Source organism: Sebastes umbrosus, chromosome 18 (genome assembly GCF_015220745.1).
Source record: "Sebastes umbrosus isolate fSebUmb1 chromosome 18, fSebUmb1.pri, whole genome shotgun sequence".
In the NCBI taxonomy this organism is placed as follows: Eukaryota; Metazoa; Chordata; class Actinopteri; order Perciformes; family Sebastidae; genus Sebastes; species Sebastes umbrosus.
Genome location: NC_051286.1, coordinates 29,006,576 through 29,024,267, shown reverse-complemented (window position 1 = coordinate 29,024,267; position 17,692 = coordinate 29,006,576). Strand labels below are relative to the sequence as shown.

Sequence of the window (17,692 nt, the reverse complement as noted above, 5' to 3'; positions counted from 1 at the left end):
CGTCCAGAGCCCCCTTACCGCTCTGTGCTGCCATACTGCCCCCCAGCCGGAGGGCGAAGGCGGGTCACCACCACCTCGCAATGTTAGGGAATCAAACCCAATGAGATGCCCCTGGCCAGATAGGCCCCATGTCTCTATGGCCGCAATGTGAGGAGGCACCGGCTGGACACCCTGACTCTCTTTGATCTGTGGGACTTTGGATCTAATTTGAGACCACTGACCCAAATTTGTGATGGCCGCAAGTACAGGAGGCCCAGTGGCAATACTCAACATGTGGAAGGGCAACACCTTAAGAAATGTGTTCAGCCCTCGTAAGTCCAGTATAGGGCAAAACCCACCCTCTTTCTTTGGAATCAGAAAATAAACTGAGTAAAACCCACCTTGCTGTGTCTGTAGCCCCAGCTCTTCGATGGCACCCTTTTCAAGGAGGGTGGATATCTCCTGTCTGAGTACCTGAGACTTTGTGGGATCGCTGACCGTGGTCAGTCTGATCCCACTGAAAACTGGGGGCCGGCGTCAGAATTGAAGATTGTACCCTTGGGAAAGCGTAGCCACCACCCAAGGTGCTTTCCCAGCAGCTGAGGTGCTGCTGGGAGAAGTGTCCAACAGTCGGGGGCTATACCCTGACCCCCGACCCCTCCTCGCTGGAGGCGCCGGCCGCGCTGGAGCCCGCGAGGTCCTTGGGTAGGCATCAGGACGAGCTGGAAGCCGAGGGCGACTGGATTCACCACCCTGTGGTGTAGGTTCCCGGAAGCTAGCAAACTGCTGACGGGCCTGGTTCGCCTGGATTCCCCGCTCCAAGGCCTGCTCCGCTGCTGGGCCAAACACTCCCCCGGAACCACAGGGAGAGTGCCAAGGGCCCTCAGGGCCTGGCTCAGAAAGCGGGGATTGGGCCAGCCATACCTGCCGGCGAGTCAGCGTAAGGGTTGACATTAGTCTGCCAAGTTCCCTTGTTATAAGGCCGAACAGGGATGCATCACTGAGGCTCTGGACGGAAGCATCCACGCCAGCAGCTTGCAGGGACTGGGACAGGGATAGTATCAGGTGGGAAAGAGAGTTTCCTAGACAGCCCATGCGTGCCGCTGTCTCGTAAGCCTTGACTAGAAAGTCGTCTTTAATGCGACACTGGGGCCTGGGACAGCGAGCATTAGGTCAAGACCTCATTGGGAGACACAATAAGGGCGGCAATAGATGGCTCCACGGCTGGCATCTTACCCAGTCCGTAAGTGCCGGCGTTCTGCATGGAAGCTAAGGCCCTGCCATCAGTGTCATGGTGGGACAGTGATTTTAGGTCTGGCCAGCATTTGTTGAGCTCCTCAATGTATGGCTGGGAGGGCGGAACAGAGAAACCCTCCAGGGGCGGGGCCCACCTGAAGAATGCACTAGATGAGGTGCCCGCAGTCGGGGCCTAATCCAAGCCTAAGCATGCCAGAGCCATACGGACAACTGGCTTAACTGTCGCTGGGGCAGACTCTGAGCCTGCCCTGAACCCACTTCCTGACTGCTTGGAACAGGTGTCGGAAGCGTGGGAGGAGGCTACTAGTTCTCCCTGTCCAGGCCAGTCTTCACAGAACTGGCTAAAGGAAGCCCTCGTAGACAGGGCATCCTCATCCCATCCTGGTGGGGTAGGTGTCCTAGCCTGCGGGATGTCTCTCTGGGTTGCAGTCCGCCTGCCTGGCTGAAGCAGCAGCGCTTTAATCTCAGCAAACTCTGATGTTAGCGTGTTGACCTTAGTTGCCAAACAGTCCACTTTCCTTGTCTTTTTTGTAGGTGGGGCCCCCTCAGGTGGGGAGCGTCTCTGCCCACTCCGTGCATTTGAAGGGACACCAGATAGGGGCAACTGGCCCTCGAGCTGCTCTTCTATCTCAGCTAATCGAGCTAGCTTCAGCTCCCGTGGCATAAAACTGCAATTCATGCACTGACTGTCGGACAGCCCCTCCGCACGTCAAACATGCTCTCCTAACATGGTGCTGTGATATGAATAATAATTCTTAGTATTAATATTATACTCTATAGACTTGTTGATATTAAATACTCGACCTGCGCCTGTGCAAGATGGATAATAACCAGTGTTAAGCACTGCCTCTGGCGGTCAGGAAGAATGAAATAGAATCTGACTTAGTAAGTATATGATTGGTTGACCTCTCTGTGTGCCCAATAAAACATTTTTAGCAGCTCAAAGTCTGACTGTGTACCCATAGCAAATATGAACAAACGCTATTTGAAATTTAGCAACAACAACAAAAAGTTTGTGTAAAAGACTAAATACTTGGATAAACGTGTACATGGAGTTTCAGCCCATGGTTGACTTTGTTCTGACTGGTGACTGATGATGTCTGACTGATGATGTCCGACTGATGATGTCTGACTGATGATGTCTGACTGATGATGTCTGACTGATGATGTCCGACTGATGATGTCTGCGGTGGGTTGTAGGCTCCTCTGAATGGCTGCCGCTGTGAACCTCTCATCAGTAAACTGGAGAACCAGCTGGAGGCCACTAAGGAGGAGATGAAGACTGAAATCCACACCGTCCAAGACCTGATGAACAGCAAGATGGGCCAGCTGGACCGCAAGAACAAACACCAGGTAGCATATACTGTACATGCTCACACAGCAGGAACGTTTACTACCCACATACAGCCCAGCAAGGTTTGTGGGGGAAAAGTCACACAGACTTATACATATTTCTTAGCTGAGTTTTGTTCCAGGGGGGTCATGGGTCAAATCAAACCAGATGCAGATTTCCAGGAGTACTTCCCAATTCTGGGTTGTTCCCAATTCCAATCCTTAAATCACCCTACTGAAGACAGAGGAGAGGAAACCAGTGAACACGTTTTTAGAGTCATTTCGACAGTGTACAGATCACTGGAACCGTTATGTAAATCTCACATCAAACTAAACCCAGCACACTGATCTTCAGCCTCACATGGAACCGAATGGAGAGAACGATAGACAATTAAAATGACTGTCCTCCATCCTGAATATAATCATCATACAGTTTATAACAGATCATGAAGAGGAAAATCTTTCTAACCAATGAAGAGAGTTCTGGTTCTTTGTTTAATCAGACCTACTGAACACACACAACACAGATCCATTATTTTGAACTGGATGGTGAATCAGAAGACAAAGAACTGCAGTGTGGTATCAGATCAGTGTGATCAGGTGCAACCTCTCATGCCCCTCAGAGATCCCTCCGTGCTCCTCAGAGTAGAAATAAGAGCATCCTTCAAATAAGGGACTTGACAAGTACCCCATGACTTCAGCTGATCACAAGACACCTGTTGTGCTCTTCCATAAGTCTCCCTCTTTAGTTATCGCGAGAACACCCATTAAGAAAATGCTAAATATGACCAGTGTGAGTTTTGGAGGCTTTTCCTGTAATTTGTCTGGCTGGATTACACTCTCTCTCATAATGACATGATGTGGAGGGACATTTACTGAACTACATAAAATATTTGTTATCACATCTGAATGAGCTACAAATGTGCATTCAGTATACTGTAAAACTGTTGGCAAAATGACTATACAATATTGGAAATATGTCTGCTTCCACTTGGAAGTGCAACAGAGCCACTGGAATGCAACGCAGCATCCCGTGAACACGAGGAGTTAAAGAGAACTGTTCACAACACAACGTTTCATTATAAAGTACATGTAGCTGTAGCTGTCAAATGGATCTCAAGGGGAAAAGTGTTGAGTGAAATAAACAGCTCCAAACAGTCTTAATCTCAGCAGTAACAGAGGCCGTCTCACTGTGGTCCTGTGTGTCTGCTAATACTGAACACACAGTAGAGATTAGGGCTTCTATTCCCTATGTAGGTTGGCTGGATTCATGTCCCCCTGGAGCCTCCTTATGCATAATACATGCACTCACGGGACTGGATGACGCTTCAGATAAAAGCTTCTATCAGATAGCACACAGTCGTTGATGCATGTACTCTGAGCACCGCTGCTGCCTGAGAAAATACAACATTGGATGCAGGAATGCATAATCAGCAAGATCAGAAGAAGAGAAGCAGGTACAGTGTATGTAGGTTAAACACAGGAGAGGACTGCAAGATAGAAAGAGGTTTACTCTACAGCCGTGGTTCCATTCATATATTTTATGCACATTTTGAAGTATCGCATTAGAAAAGCTGTATGACAACACAGGCACCATTTGATAGAACTTCCTCAATTGATCAAAAAGTTTTTGCGCTCGCTTGAAGTGTTTTTTAAAATGTATTCATAAATTAAATTACATTTTTTTAATATACAGTATATACTGTGTATTACGTAGATATGTAGATGGATAGAGAGAGAGAGAGAGAGAGAGAGAATCTACATAGATTATATACTCGCCCAAATGAGGCTGTCATAATCATGCCAAGTGTCCCATTCAGACACAAGAGCAGTACACTGATGTTGGATGATCAGGTCTGGCTCTCAGTCGGCCTTCCACTTCATCCCAAAGGTGTTGGATGTAGTCTGTGCAGTCCTCTCAAGTTCTTCCACACCCTTTAAGGAGCTGGCTTTGTGCACGTTGAAACAGGAAAGGAGTAAACACAAAGTGGTGACAGAGAGTTGGAAGTTGTCTAAAACAGGAGAGTAAAATGGAATACAATTAAAGGAAATGTGAACAACTTATCAGAGAGGAGCCTCCTCAGCTGCTGTCATGTTTCTGGCTGCACTCACGATGTGTGTGACTTGTGGTTCTGCCATCAGATCCGAGCTCTTGATAAGATGACGGTGGAGAGAGTGTCTGCAGAGAGGGCCGAGTGTCTGCAGAGGATTGAGCAGCGGGCCCTGCAGGAGAGGCTGGAAGCAGAGAAGAGACAGGTAACACTAGCAACCATCACAGGCTCTGTTGGTACCGACCCGTAACTCTCTCAGCTCAGCACTGAACAGTTGTATACCTCCAAGATATTATTCTAGTGGTGTTAACATGAATTTAGTTGAATCTTTGTTTGAGATCTATACCTGACGTGTTTTCTATTACACCACATAAGAATTCAGGTAAAGAAAACAGGCTGAACAACAGTAGAGTCCACAGTGTCCTCAGAGCTGAAGTATGTTGTTGATAGATGGTAGAATGTTTAGGTGGTAGAATGTTTAGATGGTAGAATGTATAGATGGTAGAATGTTTAGATGGTAGAATGTATAGATGGTAGAATGTTTAGATGGTAGAATGTATAGAATGTAGAATGTTTAGATGGTAGAATGTTTAGATGGTAGAATGTATAGATGGTAGAATGTTTAGATGGTAGAATGTTTAGATGGTAGAATGGTTAGATGGTAGAATGTATAGATGGTAGAATGTTTAGATGGTAGAATGTATAGAATGTAGAATGTATAGATGGTAGAATGTATACAGTAGATGATAGAATGTATAGATGATAGAATGTATAGATGGTAGAATGTATAGATGGTATCCTGTATAGAATGTATAGATGATAGAATGTATAGATGGTATCATGTATAGATGGTAGAATGTATAGAATGTATAGATGGTAGAATGTAAAGCTGCTCACAGTACCAGTTTGGTTTTACATGTGCCAAAATTCCAAGAAAAGCATTATTTTGCTCTCATTCTTTAAAAAAAAAAGAAAAGTCACCCGTCATGGGCTAGATGTTCTAAAGCCTGAAAACAGAGCCATGAGGAGGAGCAGAAGTCTAGTTTTCTCTCAGAACACTTGAATTACAATATGCTGAAAGGTTATTATGGGATTTTTGTCCAATGATGCCAAAAACATTCTGCCTACTGAAGCTTTAAGCCCCAACAAAACAACCTGGTGACGCTGATGGTTTGTCCTGTCCAGTATTGAGTTTCCTTTGAATGTACTCTCAGAAATAAGTCATTAAGTTGGATGTTTTTCATGACATTAAGGGTTAGTTAGATGAGCACTGAGCCCACTGAGACTGAAGACATCCCTTTAAACCCTCAATGACTTTTCATGTCCAACAAATGTGACTTACACTTCTGTCTGCTATTGCTCCTCTAACTAGATGTGACATAGAGCGATATGAAGTGTTGTGTGGATGTATGTGCCCTTTAAGCAGGCGTCCCTGGTCAGTGAGCTGAAGAGCTGGTGTCTGTCCAAGCTGCAGAACATGGATCTTCACTTCACCGGGGACCCTGGCAGCACCAAGCTGCGGCGCTCCTCCTCTGTGGCCGAGGGCCTGGATGAAGCCGACGGAGCTGGCCTCGACGTGCTGCCCTCTGGCCAGGGAGGCAACTCCCAGTGCCTGGAGCTCCACAGCAGCCCTGCCCTCCTGGACTCCAGCCGGGGGGAGCCCAGTGTGGCGGAGGGTGGCTCAGCCAACCACTACTTTGTGGTTCATGTGGAAAGCTCTCCAGGTAACCCCTCAACAAACAGCTCACCCTTCACTAGAGAGACTGAGTCATCAAATCTTTATTTATCCGACTATTTTCACATGAAACCGACTTATTTCAAACATCAGCGAGCCTGTCAGTTACAGGCTGGAAATGGATGTTAAAATAGACGGCAGTTAGCCCAACAGCTCTCAGAACTAGGAAAAAGGCAGGAATTTGCCTGGATTCACTCAATATTTTGTTGTCATTTGTTAACTGGTTGGTAATTGTAAAAACAAGAAAAGTTTGATTTAGAAAAGTTTGAAGTTCTGTTACTCACAAGTTAGAAAAAGTCCAAACACAATTCCTTCTATGTGTTTTAGGTCTGGGTTTATTCTTTGGAAACTAAATCCACATCACATTCATTACTTTTTACTGGCCCTGCAGACAAGACTAATGCATACAAATATGTTCAAAGAATATTACTATATTTGCTAGAAACCATATTTTATTCACCTCATTGTTAATGCAGTTAGATATGAGCATGTTCATTGCAAAAGTGTACAGTATAGTGCCGTGTATTCACATTTATCTGAAATAGGTCTGCGTCTCATTCCCAATTATTCTTTAAAGCTACGTTGGGGAAACATTTTTTGTTATTTGTACATCCCAAAAGGCAATCAATAAATCCAATGTTGTAACAAATCCAGTCACGTTATCTGTGTCTGTCACAGTGTCTGTCACAGGACTGTACTAAGCCCCTGGGAGCCCATTTGGCCCTACCCGAGTAAAATGATTGTCTGTCCACCTGCTAGTCATCCATAAGCTGCTAGTTTGACAGCTGTGAGTACTAATAACATTAGCCATGTTCGCTGTTTATGTTGATAATGATCATTTTGTGGGAGTGACGGACTGTCAGTGTTGCTGACTTGGTGACTTTGCATCCACATTGTAGAAATCATCTAAATATTCAGCCCTGACATTGAAAATCTTTTAGATACCACTAAGCTACGCTCTCTGTACTCCAACACAACAGACTCCTCTCTCCTCTCCCACTCACGTTTCCATCGTTGTCTTCTGTCAACAAGTCACAATAACAGACAGCAATTTACATTACAGTCCGTTTAGCGGCTGCCGTCTGCAGCGTTCCCCCTCAACACTGGACCAATTTCAAAAGTGTTGCCCCGTTAGACACAAACAGATGGGAAATAACGAAGTTCCCCTTTAACATCTTAATCTGTCCTGAAACAGGACTAAACTGCTCTGCACTGCCTCCGAGTGTTCTCTTTGAGACCACATCTCTTACAGTAATTACCATGCATGACTTTACGTGCACTGTCTCTCTGTCATGACCTTTTTTGGAGGAAAAACGCTGCTGCCAGGGAAAAACATAATGAGTGATATTGTGCCTCAGTCTGCCCGTGGCATGCTTGTTCAGGATTCACAGTTACTGCATGCTAATTAGCAGGATGGCTTGAATAATGGAGTATTTGCAGTGTAATTACACTGTGCTCACTGAATCTCTTGTGAACATTTAACAGATGGTGATAAGACTCATAATGCAGAAGTCACCTCTCCTGCAGCAGCCAAGAGCCCGCTGTCATCCGTCCAGGTGGTTCGACCGAAGGAGCGACCTGTGATCTGTGCTGACACACAGAGCAAGAACCAGGACCTGCAGGACGTTGACCCGGTGGAGTACGGGGCGAAGGGGGGCAGGAGTTACAGAGCCAGCAGCCTGTCTCCGGCCACAGAGCGCCACTGCAGCAGCAGGACTGCAGCCGGACTCAGAGATGGGGAGCGAGGGCGGGACAGAGGGAAACACCACAAGAAGCATTCCCAGGGCAGGACTAAGTCCAGAGGGGCCACAGGGGTCAGGACTCTGGGGGTCTTTGGAGACCAGCCCAATGAACCCTCCTTTGCTCAGGAGAGGGACAACATGCACGCTCTGGAGGTGACCCAGTACTTCTTCGAGGCGGTGTCGACGCAGATGGAGCGCTGGTACGAGAGGAAGGTGCAGGAGGCTCGCTGGCAGGCCGACCAGAGGGCTCAGGCCGACAGAGCCGCTCTGATGGAGAGGATCACCTACCTGGAGGACGAGCTGCGCATGCTGAGGACTAACAGACATGATGACTGCTAACACACACCTCACCTGTCACTACCTGGCTGCATAAAGACAGACTAAATCCCTTTGTCAACAGCCATGACATGATCTGGATTCATGAATCACATATTGTGTTCATGATGTCCAGTGCTGTGGGGCCTGGAGCCACTAAATCACATCATAATGGAATACTAAAGGTGTTCCATGTTGGTTGTCATGGTAGCACTGTACTGGTATGGTGAGATGTGTAAATCCAGTTCTTTAGAAATAAGGGCAGCTCTCGTGCACTGTGTAAATAATCCAGTAGATCGTGTGTCAATAGATTGATCTAATGTGCCATTTAGAACATAGATACACTACATCACATCACATCAATCAGCAACAACAGTGTCGATTTAAACACACACATCCCATGATGTCATAGTGAAAGTTGTCCAGCATAATAAGCTTTTTGATGGTATCTGTAGGCTCCAGTGGGATCAGCCCTGGGACTTTAGAAGAACAATCTCTTGCTCATTTATCAGGCTGTAGCTATATATATATATATATTATATATATATATATATATATATAATATATAGTATATATACTATAGTATATATATAATATAGTATATATATATATATACTATATTATATATATATATATATATATAATATAAAATATATTATATATATATTATATATTTATATATATATTATATATTATACATATATATATATATATATATTTATATATATATAAAACCCCTGGGGGAGTAGTAATAGCTGATTTTGCTGCATGGTATGAACTGTATTGAGGCTGCCCATGGAATTGTTATAGACTTTTACAATGTCTAAATATTTTTCATTCATTATCCATAACCGCTTATCTTATTATTTTTGTATGATATGATGACATGATGGATGATGAATTAAATAAGCATTTAAATAAATTTTAAAAAATGATATTACATTTCCTTATCCTGGCTAAAAATGATGAACAAATAATTTAATTTTAAAACGTAATTGCAAAGTGAATTTGTAAAAGGCTTTGTTATTCCGTTATTACTCATTTGTCTCCTGCGTTAACATGTACAGTATTCATTTCATGATCACTTTCATTTAAAGATGTGTGCCGACTTAAACTACAGGTACACTGACCTGGCCGTCAGAGACCTGGAGACCGAAGATGTTTCTCTCTTTCATTTAATATTAACAATATAATTTATTTAAAAAAAAATAAAACAGTCCATCGAAAAGAAGATTAATCAGTAAATATTTTGATAGTCAAGTAACAACATGACGCCTGATTGCAGTTCCTCCAACGTGAGGATTTGCTGCTTTTTCTGTTTTATATAATTTTCAATAGTTTCTTTAGTTTTACAGACCAAACGATGACTCAGTAATGAGAATCATCATCCTTACATATAGACCCTTAACTACATAGAATCTCGTCTTCCAGTATGCCGATGTCCTGCCAATCTTGTCTAACAGTAAGTGACAGTCCTGATGTAAAAGATGAAGAAAGCTCGGAGTTGTGTTGCAACACTGTAATACTGCAGTATTACTGTGTAGTGACGGTCTGCTCATGCATGTTGGTTAGTTTTACAGATAACTCTGTGGATATGAATAATGCACTCTGTATAATGATGTCAGAAAACATATTTTGTATTAAAAATGATCATCCTGAATCTGTCTGTGGTTTCATTAGTTCCTCTTTAATACATACAATACATATAGTACATATAGTGTGGCAGATGGGCTCAGTTAGCCTCACAGGTTAATGAGTCTCCATATAATGGAGCTAAGATCCTCCCCACAGGAGGCAGCATGATGCCTTTAGGTCCGTTCCATCAATCCATCCTTACAAAACGGTGTCCAGCCAAAGACCAGTTTCAATACATTCTGCATCAGTCACTTCCAATGACACAACCCCGATCAGAGGTTGACCCGGTCTCCCCAGAGAACCGATCTAGATCGGTCCGTAGTGTTTAACTGCCAGCCAACGCCAGAGACGTCTGCAGCTCATCTAGATGGTTGTTAGCTTGTGTGATCATCATACGGATGGCATCCTGAATGAACAATGAGAGGAAAACAGCAGTAATGGACAGAGCAGAGGACACTGGGAAAATAAGTAGTACAGTGTCTCTACACATATTCCATCTCACAAGTCCACACTTCATTTGAGGAAAAACGTTTTTTTAAGGTTTATTTACTAGCTTTTTATTTGAAGACTGAGCGATGTGGTTAAAAGCTACAGGACAAAGCAAGTAAGCAGACCTTGATTTCAGGTTTTTTTTGTAGTGGTCCTATGTTCTCTCTATCTGGTCTTCTCTACCTGGTCTCTCTATCTGGTCCTATGTTCTCTCTACCTGGTCTGTAGTGGTCCTATGTTCTCTCTACCTGGTCTGTAGGGGTCCTATGTTCTCTCTATCTGGTCTGTAGTGGTCCTATGTTCTCTCTACCTGGTCTCTCTATCTGGTCCTATGTTCTCTCTATCTGGTCTGTAGTGGTCCTATGTTCTCTCTATCTGGTCTGTAGTGGTCCTATGTTCTCTCTACCTGGTCTCTCTATCTGGTCCTATGTTCTCACTACCTGGTCTGTAGTGGTCCTATGTTCTCTCTACCTGGTCTGTAGTGGTCCTATGTTCTCTCTATCTGGTCTGTAGTGGTCCTATGTTCTCTCTACCTGGTCTGTAGTGGTCCTATGTTCTCTCTACCTGGTCTCTCTATCTGGTCCTATGTTCTCACTACCTGGTCTTTAGTGGTCCCATGTTCTCTCTACCTGGTCTCTCTATCTGGTCCTATGTTCTCTCTACCTGGTCTGTAGCGGTCCTATGTTCTCTCTACCTGGTCTGTAGTGGTCCTATGTTCTCTCTACCTGGTCTGTAGCGGTCCTATGTTCTCTCTACCTGGTCTGTAGCGGTCCTATGTTCTCACTACCTGGTCTGTAGTGGTTCTATGTTCTCTCTACCTGGTCTCTCTATCTGGTCCTATGTTCTCTCTACCTGGTCTGTAGTGGTCCTATGTTCTCTCTATCTGGTCCTATGTTCTCTCTACCTGGTCTCTCTACCTGGTCCTATGTTCTCTCTACCTGGTCCTATGTTCTCTCTACCTGGTCTCTCTACCTGGTCCTATGTTCTCTCTACCTGGTCCTATGTTCTCTCTATCTGGTCCTATGTTCTCTCTACCTGGTCTCTCTACCTGGTCCTATGTTCTCTCTATCTGGTCCTATGTTCTCTCTATCTGGTCCTATGTTCTCTCTACCTGGTCCTATGTTCTCTCTACCTGGTCTCTCTACCTGGTCCTATGTTCTCTCTATCTGGTCCTATGTTCTCTCTACCTGGTCCTATGTTCTCTCTATCTGGTCCTATGTTCTCTCTATCTGGTCCTATGTTCTCTCTACGGGTAGAGAGAACATAGGACCAGGGTCTGTAGTGGTCCTATGTTCTCTCTATCTGGTCCTATGTTCTCTCTACCTGGTCTGTAGCGGTCCTATGTTCCCTCTACCTGGTCTGTAGTGGTCCTATGTTCTCTCTACCTGGTCTGTAGCGGTCCTATGTTCTCTCTACCTGGTCTGTAGTGGTCCTATGTTCTCTCTACCTGGTCTGTAGTGGTCCTATGTACTCTCTACCTGGTCTGTAGTGATCCTATGTACTCTCTACCTGGTCTGTAGTGATCCTATGTTCCCTCTACCTGGTCTGTAGTGGTCCTATGTTCTCTCTACCTGGTCTGTGGCGGTCTTGTTCCTCTTGAACTCGGCTCTGGCCCAGTCACTGAGGTACTTCCTGTCTGCCTCGTCTGGTACCTTCCGTATGGTCCTCATCATATTTCTGTAAATCCCCAAAACCTTCTGTCTCTGTAAAAACTGTCAAAGAATCAAAACTTTAGACTCAGCAGGACAGTTCAAACACATGGATTTTCTTTACAAATCATCTCAAATTTGGACCAAGAATATTCAGATCTAAGTGATTCTACTACTGGCTTCAATAGAGCCTGATCATGAGGAGAATATTCAGATCTAAGTGGATCCATCAACTCCCCCCCACCCCGTTCAACCCACTGTACACCTAGACTAGTTCAGTTCAACCCACTGTACACCTAGACTAGTTCAGTTCAACCCACTGTACACCTGGACTAGTTCAGTTCAACCCACTGTACACCTGGGCTAGTAACCCACTGGACACCTGGACGAGTTCAGTTCAACCCACTGTACACCTGGACTAGTAACCCACTGGACACCTGGACTAGTTCAGCTCAACCCACTGTACACCTAGACTAGTTCAGTTCAACCCACTGGACACCTGGACTAGTTCAGTTCAACCCACTGAACACCTGGACTAGTAACCCACTGGACACCTGGACTAGTTCAGTTCAACCCACTGAACACCTGGACTAGTAACCCACTGTACACCTGGACTAGTTCAGTTCAACCCACTGAACACCTGGACTAGTAACCCACTGGACACCTGGACTAGTTCAGTTCAACCCACTGGACACCTGGACTAGTTCAGTTCAACCCACTGTACACCTGGACTAGTAACCCACTGTACACCTGTACACTGTACACCTGGACTAGTTCAGTTCAACCCACTGAACACCTGGACTAGTAACCCACTGGACACCTGGACGAGTTCAGTTCAACCCACTGTACAACTGGACTAGTAACCCACTGTACACCTGGACTAGTAACCCACTGGACACCTGGACTAGTTCAGCTCAACCCACTGTACACCTGGACTAGTTCAGCTCAACCCACTGTACACCTGGACTAGTAACCCACTGTACACCTAGACTAGTTCAGTTCAACCCACTGGACACCTGGACTAGTTCAGTTCAACCCACTGTAAACCTGGACTAGTAACCCACTGGACACCTGGACTAGTTCAGTTCAACCCACTGTACACCTGGACTAGTTCAGTTCAACCCACTGTAAACCTGGACTAGTTCAGTTCAACCCACTGAACACCTGGACTAGTTCAGTTCAACCCACTGAACACCTGGACTAGTTCAGTTCAACCCACTGTAAACCTGGACTAGTTCAGTTCAACCCATTGTAAACCTGGACTAGTTCAGTTCAACCCACTGGACACCTGGACTAGTAACCCACTGAACACCTGGACTAGTAACCCACTGTACACCTGGACTAGTTCAGTCCAACCCACTGAACACCTGGACTAGTAACCCACTGTACACCTGGACTAGTTCAGTTCAACCCACTGTACACCTGGACTAGTAACCCACTGAACACCTGGACTAGTTGCAAATGGACAAGAATCTTCATGGAATTGTAAAAGCGATTAAAGATGGACAAACAGAGAGCTTTCACAAATCAAGCTAACGTTAGCCGTGCAACCGTTACAGGTTGTTATAACGTTACAGGTTGTTAGGTTGTTATAACGTTACAGGTTGTTATAACGTTACAGGTTGTTAGGTTGTTATAACGTTACAGGTTGTTAGGTTGTTATAACGTTACAGGTTGTTATAACGTTACAGGTTGTTAGGTTGTTATAACGTTACAGGTTGTTATAACGTTACAGGTTGTTGTTCTAACGTTAGTGTCCCACCGCTCCCTCCCCTGCTGTGCGTGTCTTTGTGCGCGCGCGCGTGTGTGTGTGCCTGTGCGTGCGTGTGCGTGTGCGTGTGTGTGTGTGTGTGTGTGTGTGTGTGTGTGTGTGTGTGTGTGTGTGTGTGGACTTACCTGTTTTAGAGAAAGCGCTGCAGACGGTAACCTTGAAACTGTCATACTTGCACAGCGTGGCCCGGCTCGGCACGAATCGCAAGCGGATGTTGTGGTTCCCGAAACTACCGGCTACGTCATCATGTGTCTCCCTCTGATGCCCTGTTGGAGCGGAAGACAACCGAGGACAACAGCCCGTGTCTCCCTCTGGTGGAGCGGAGGACAACCGAGGACAACAGGTCGTGTCTCCCTCTGGTAGAGCGGAGGACAACCATGAGGACAACAGGCTGCAGAGAGCTGGAACACAACTCTCTCACAGCACATATCAGAGCTGGAAACAACTACATTAATAATTCATATCTATATTTCCATGGCCGAGGAAAGTTCAGTCAATATCTGGGAACATAATGTTTGTTTTCTGAGCTGCAGGGCGGGTCAGCTGTTAGTGGTTAGTGGTTACTGGTGCAGTGGTTAGTGGTTAGTGGTGCTGTAGTTAGTGGTGCAGTGGTTAGTGGTGTACTGGTTAGTGGTAGAGTGGTTAGTGGTGCTGTAGTTAGTGGTGCAGTGGTTAGTGGTTAGTGGTGCTGTAGTTAGTGGTGCAGTGGTTAGTGGTGCAGTGGTTAGTGGTAGAGTGGTTAGTGGTGCACTGGTTAGTGGTGCAGTGGTTAGTGGTAGAGTGGTTAGTGGTGCAGTGGTTAGTGGTGCAGTGGTTAGTGGTGCTGTAGTTAGTGGTTAGTGGTGCTGTAGTTATTGGTTAGTGGTGCCACTGGACTACCTGTTAGTGGTGCAGTGGTAAGTGGTGCACTGGTTAGTGGTGCAGTTGTTAGTGGTACACTGGTTAGTGGTTAGTGGTGCAGTGGTTAGTGGTACACTGGTTAGTGGTTAGTGGTGCAGTGGTTAGTGGTGCAGTGGTTAGTGGTGCACTGGTTAGTGGTGCAGTGGTTAGTGGTGCTGTAGTTAGTGGCTAGTGGTGCAGTGGTAAGTGGTGCACTGGTTAGTGGTTAGTGGTGCAGTGGTTAGTGGTGCAGTGGTAGGTAGTGCACTGGTTAGTGGTGCAGTGGTAAGTGGTGCACTGGTTAGTGGTTAGTGGTGCAGTGGTTAGTGGTGAACTGGTTAGTGGTTAGTGGGGCAGTGGTTAGTGGGGCAGTGGTTAGTGGTGCACTGGTTAGTGGTGCAGTGCTTAGTGGTGCAGTGGTTAATGGTGCACTGGTTAGTGGTGCAGTGGTTAGTGGTGCAGTGGTTAGTGGTGCTGTAGTTAGTGGTGCTGTAGTTAGTGGTTAGTGGTGCAGTGGTAAGTGGTGCACTGGTTAGTGGTGCAGTGGTGAGTAGTTAGTGCTGCAGTGGTTAGTGGTGCAGTGGTTAGTGCTGCAGTGGTTAGTAGTGCAGTGGTTAGTGCTGCAGTGGTTAGTGGATAGTGGTGCAGTGGTTAGTGGATAGTGGTGCAGTGGTTAGTGCTGCAGTGGTTAGTAGTGCAGTGGTTAGTGCTGCAGTGGTTAGTGGATAGTGGTGCAGTGGTTAGTGGATAGTGGTGCAGTGGTTAGTGGTTAGTGGTGCAATGGTTAGTGGTGCAGTGGTTAGTGGTACAGTGGTGCAGTGTTGCAGTGGTTAGTGGTGCAGTGGTTAGTCATTAGTGGTTAGTGGTGCAGTGGTTTTTGGTGCAGTGGTCAGTGGTTAGTGTTGTAGTGGTTAGTGGTCAGTGGTTAGTGGTGTAGTGGTGCAGTGCTCAATGGTTAGTGGTGCAGTGGTTAGTGGATAGTGGTTAGTGGTCAGTGGTGCAGTGGTTAGTGGTTAGTGGTGCAGTAGTTAGTAGTGCAGTGGTTAGTGCTGCAGTGGTTAGTGCTTAGTGATCAGTGGTTAGTGGGGGGGTCGCAGGTTCAAACCTGGCTTGGGGTCCCACTGTGTGGAGTTAGCATGTTCTCCCCGTGCTAGCATGGGTTTTCTCCGGGTGCCCAGGTTTCCTCCCACAGTCCAAAGACATGCAGGTTAGGTTCATTGTTGACTCTAAATGTCCCGTAGGTGTGAATGTGAGTATGAATGGTTGTCTGTCTCTATGTGTCAGCCCTGTGATAGTCTGGAGACCTGTCCAGGGTGTACCCCGCCTTCACCCAATGTCAGCTGGGATCGGCTCCAGCCCCCCGCGACCCTGAATGAGATGGTTTCAGATAATGGATGGACGTTTGTTTTCTTTTTTGATCAATAAAGGTGTTCAGATCAATAAATGATCTTCGATAAAGGCTAACCTTAGCTGTTTTAGGATGATAAGAAATTGCTTGACATTTGACTGTGCCTTGCTGTTTCTAAATCCAATGATTCTCTCACATTTGTGCTGTGGTTTGGCTGCCTGGTTCCAGGCCAATCAGTCTGTAGTGAAATCCATAGAGTGTCTTTACAACAGGGCCTTGAAAGTCTTGGACAAAAAGCAAATAAGGTACCATCAGTGCTGCATTTTGAGTAAATACAAGAGGTTAAGTTTTGCAAACTTTGGATTTTCATTATGTAAAGCTTGTGTTTAAATTTTTGAACGGACTTAATCCTCTGACTGATGGAACACACTCAGCATCGTCCTGCATACACCGAAGAACCTGAGCCTCCTGAGGAAGTGGAGTCGGCTCTGGCCTTTCTGGTATATGGCCTCAGTGTTCACACTCCAGTCCAGCTTGCTGTCCGGGTGCACTCCCAGGTACGTATAGGACTGCACCACTTCCACCTTCTCCCCCCCGATGGAAACAGCTGTGACTGGTGTTTTAGTCCTCCTAAAATCCACCATCATCTCCTTTGTTTTTACCACATTAAGCTGCATGTGGTTTTGGTTGCACCACACCACAAAGTCACTGTTTAGTCCTCTGTACTCTTCCTCCTGCCCCCCCCACCACCTCCCCCCAACACATCCAACAATTGCAGAGTCATCCGCAAATGTCTGTAGGCGGCATGACTGAGTTGTATCTAAAATCGGATGTGTAGAGAGTGAACAAGAAGGGAGCCAGGACAGTCCCTTGGGGGGCCCCTGTATAACTGACCACCGTATCTGACACCCAGCCCTGCAGCCTCACATACCGTGGTCTGCCAGTCAGGTAATCAGTGACCCAGGTCACCAGTGGAGCATCCACCTGCTTTGTTCGTTAGTTTGTCTCCCAGGAGTACAGGTTGGATGGTGTTAAAAGCAATTGTGAAATCAAAAAACATAATCCTTACAGGGCTGTTTGCCTTGTCTAGATGGGAGTAGGTAGACTATGGCATCGTCTACCCCAATATTAGCCTGATAGGCAAACTGCAAGGGGTCCAGTCCTCTCTGCATCAGGGGTCTGAGGTGGGCCAGCACAATCCTCTCCAGAGTCTTCCTTATGTGGGAAGTCAACGCCGTCTATAGTCATTCAGAACACTGGCACGCTCTTTTTTAGGTTGGACCAGACAGGAGGTTTTCCACATCACTGGGACTTTCCCAAGGCTCAGGCTCAAGTTACAGATGTGCTGGAGGACTCCGCACAGCTGGTCTGCACATCCCCTGAGGACACCTGGTTTGATGCCATCAGGGCCTGCTGCTTTACCTGCCCGGAGCCTCTTCAGCTGCCACTTCACCTGGTCCGAGGTGATATTGATGTGTGACCGTGTGGGGGTTGAAAATCCAGGGGGAGG

The 17,692-nt window shown here is 46.0% G+C and overlaps 2 protein-coding genes across 7 annotated transcripts in view; one reads left to right on the top strand and one right to left on the bottom strand.

Moving 5' to 3' along the window:
• The window catches only part of ankrd6b (ankyrin repeat domain 6b), a 72,483-nt gene extending 62,412 nt beyond the window's left edge, over positions 1 to 10,071 (top strand). For 4 of the 6 annotated variants that reach the window (XM_037750653.1, XM_037750651.1, XM_037750656.1 and 1 more), the window contains 4 exons: positions 2,437 to 2,589; positions 4,711 to 4,824; positions 6,043 to 6,343; positions 7,840 to 10,071. In XM_037750653.1, the coding sequence (XP_037606581.1) occupies positions 2,437 to 2,589; positions 4,711 to 4,824; positions 6,043 to 6,343; positions 7,840 to 8,435 (1,164 nt within the window). In that variant the 3' untranslated portion in view covers positions 8,436 to 10,071. The remainder of the gene's footprint in view (positions 1 to 2,436; positions 2,590 to 4,710; positions 4,825 to 6,042; positions 6,344 to 7,839) is intronic. The other 2 variants (XM_037750654.1, XM_037750657.1) reach the window with 1 other exon arrangement.
• Positions 10,072 to 10,077: 6 nt separating this feature from the next.
• lyrm2 (LYR motif containing 2) lies at positions 10,078 to 14,238 on the bottom strand. Its single transcript, XM_037750658.1, has 3 exons — positions 14,081 to 14,238; positions 12,107 to 12,247; positions 10,078 to 10,452 (listed from the first exon to the last, which is right to left on the bottom strand). Exons 1-3 carry the CDS (start codon positions 14,123 to 14,125, stop codon positions 10,372 to 10,374), a joined length of 267 nt encoding a protein of 88 aa, XP_037606586.1. The 5' UTR covers positions 14,126 to 14,238; the 3' UTR covers positions 10,078 to 10,371.
• Between the last annotated feature and the right edge of the window lie 3,454 nt (positions 14,239 to 17,692).

Bases quoted from the DNA above. Each gene is read 5' to 3' on its own strand.
- lyrm2 (XM_037750658.1), bottom strand. From the start codon at position 14,125: ATGACAGTTTCAAGGTTACCGTCTGCAGCGCTTTCTCTAAAACAG. The intron at 12,248-14,080 runs GTAAGTCCACAC...ATTCTTTGACAG, and splicing joins CAGCGCTTTCTCTAAAACAG to TTTTTACAGAGACAGAAGGT. The intron at 10,453-12,106 runs GTAGAGAGAACA...TTGTTCATTCAG, and splicing joins ACAAGACCGCCACAGACCAG to GATGCCATCCGTATGATGAT.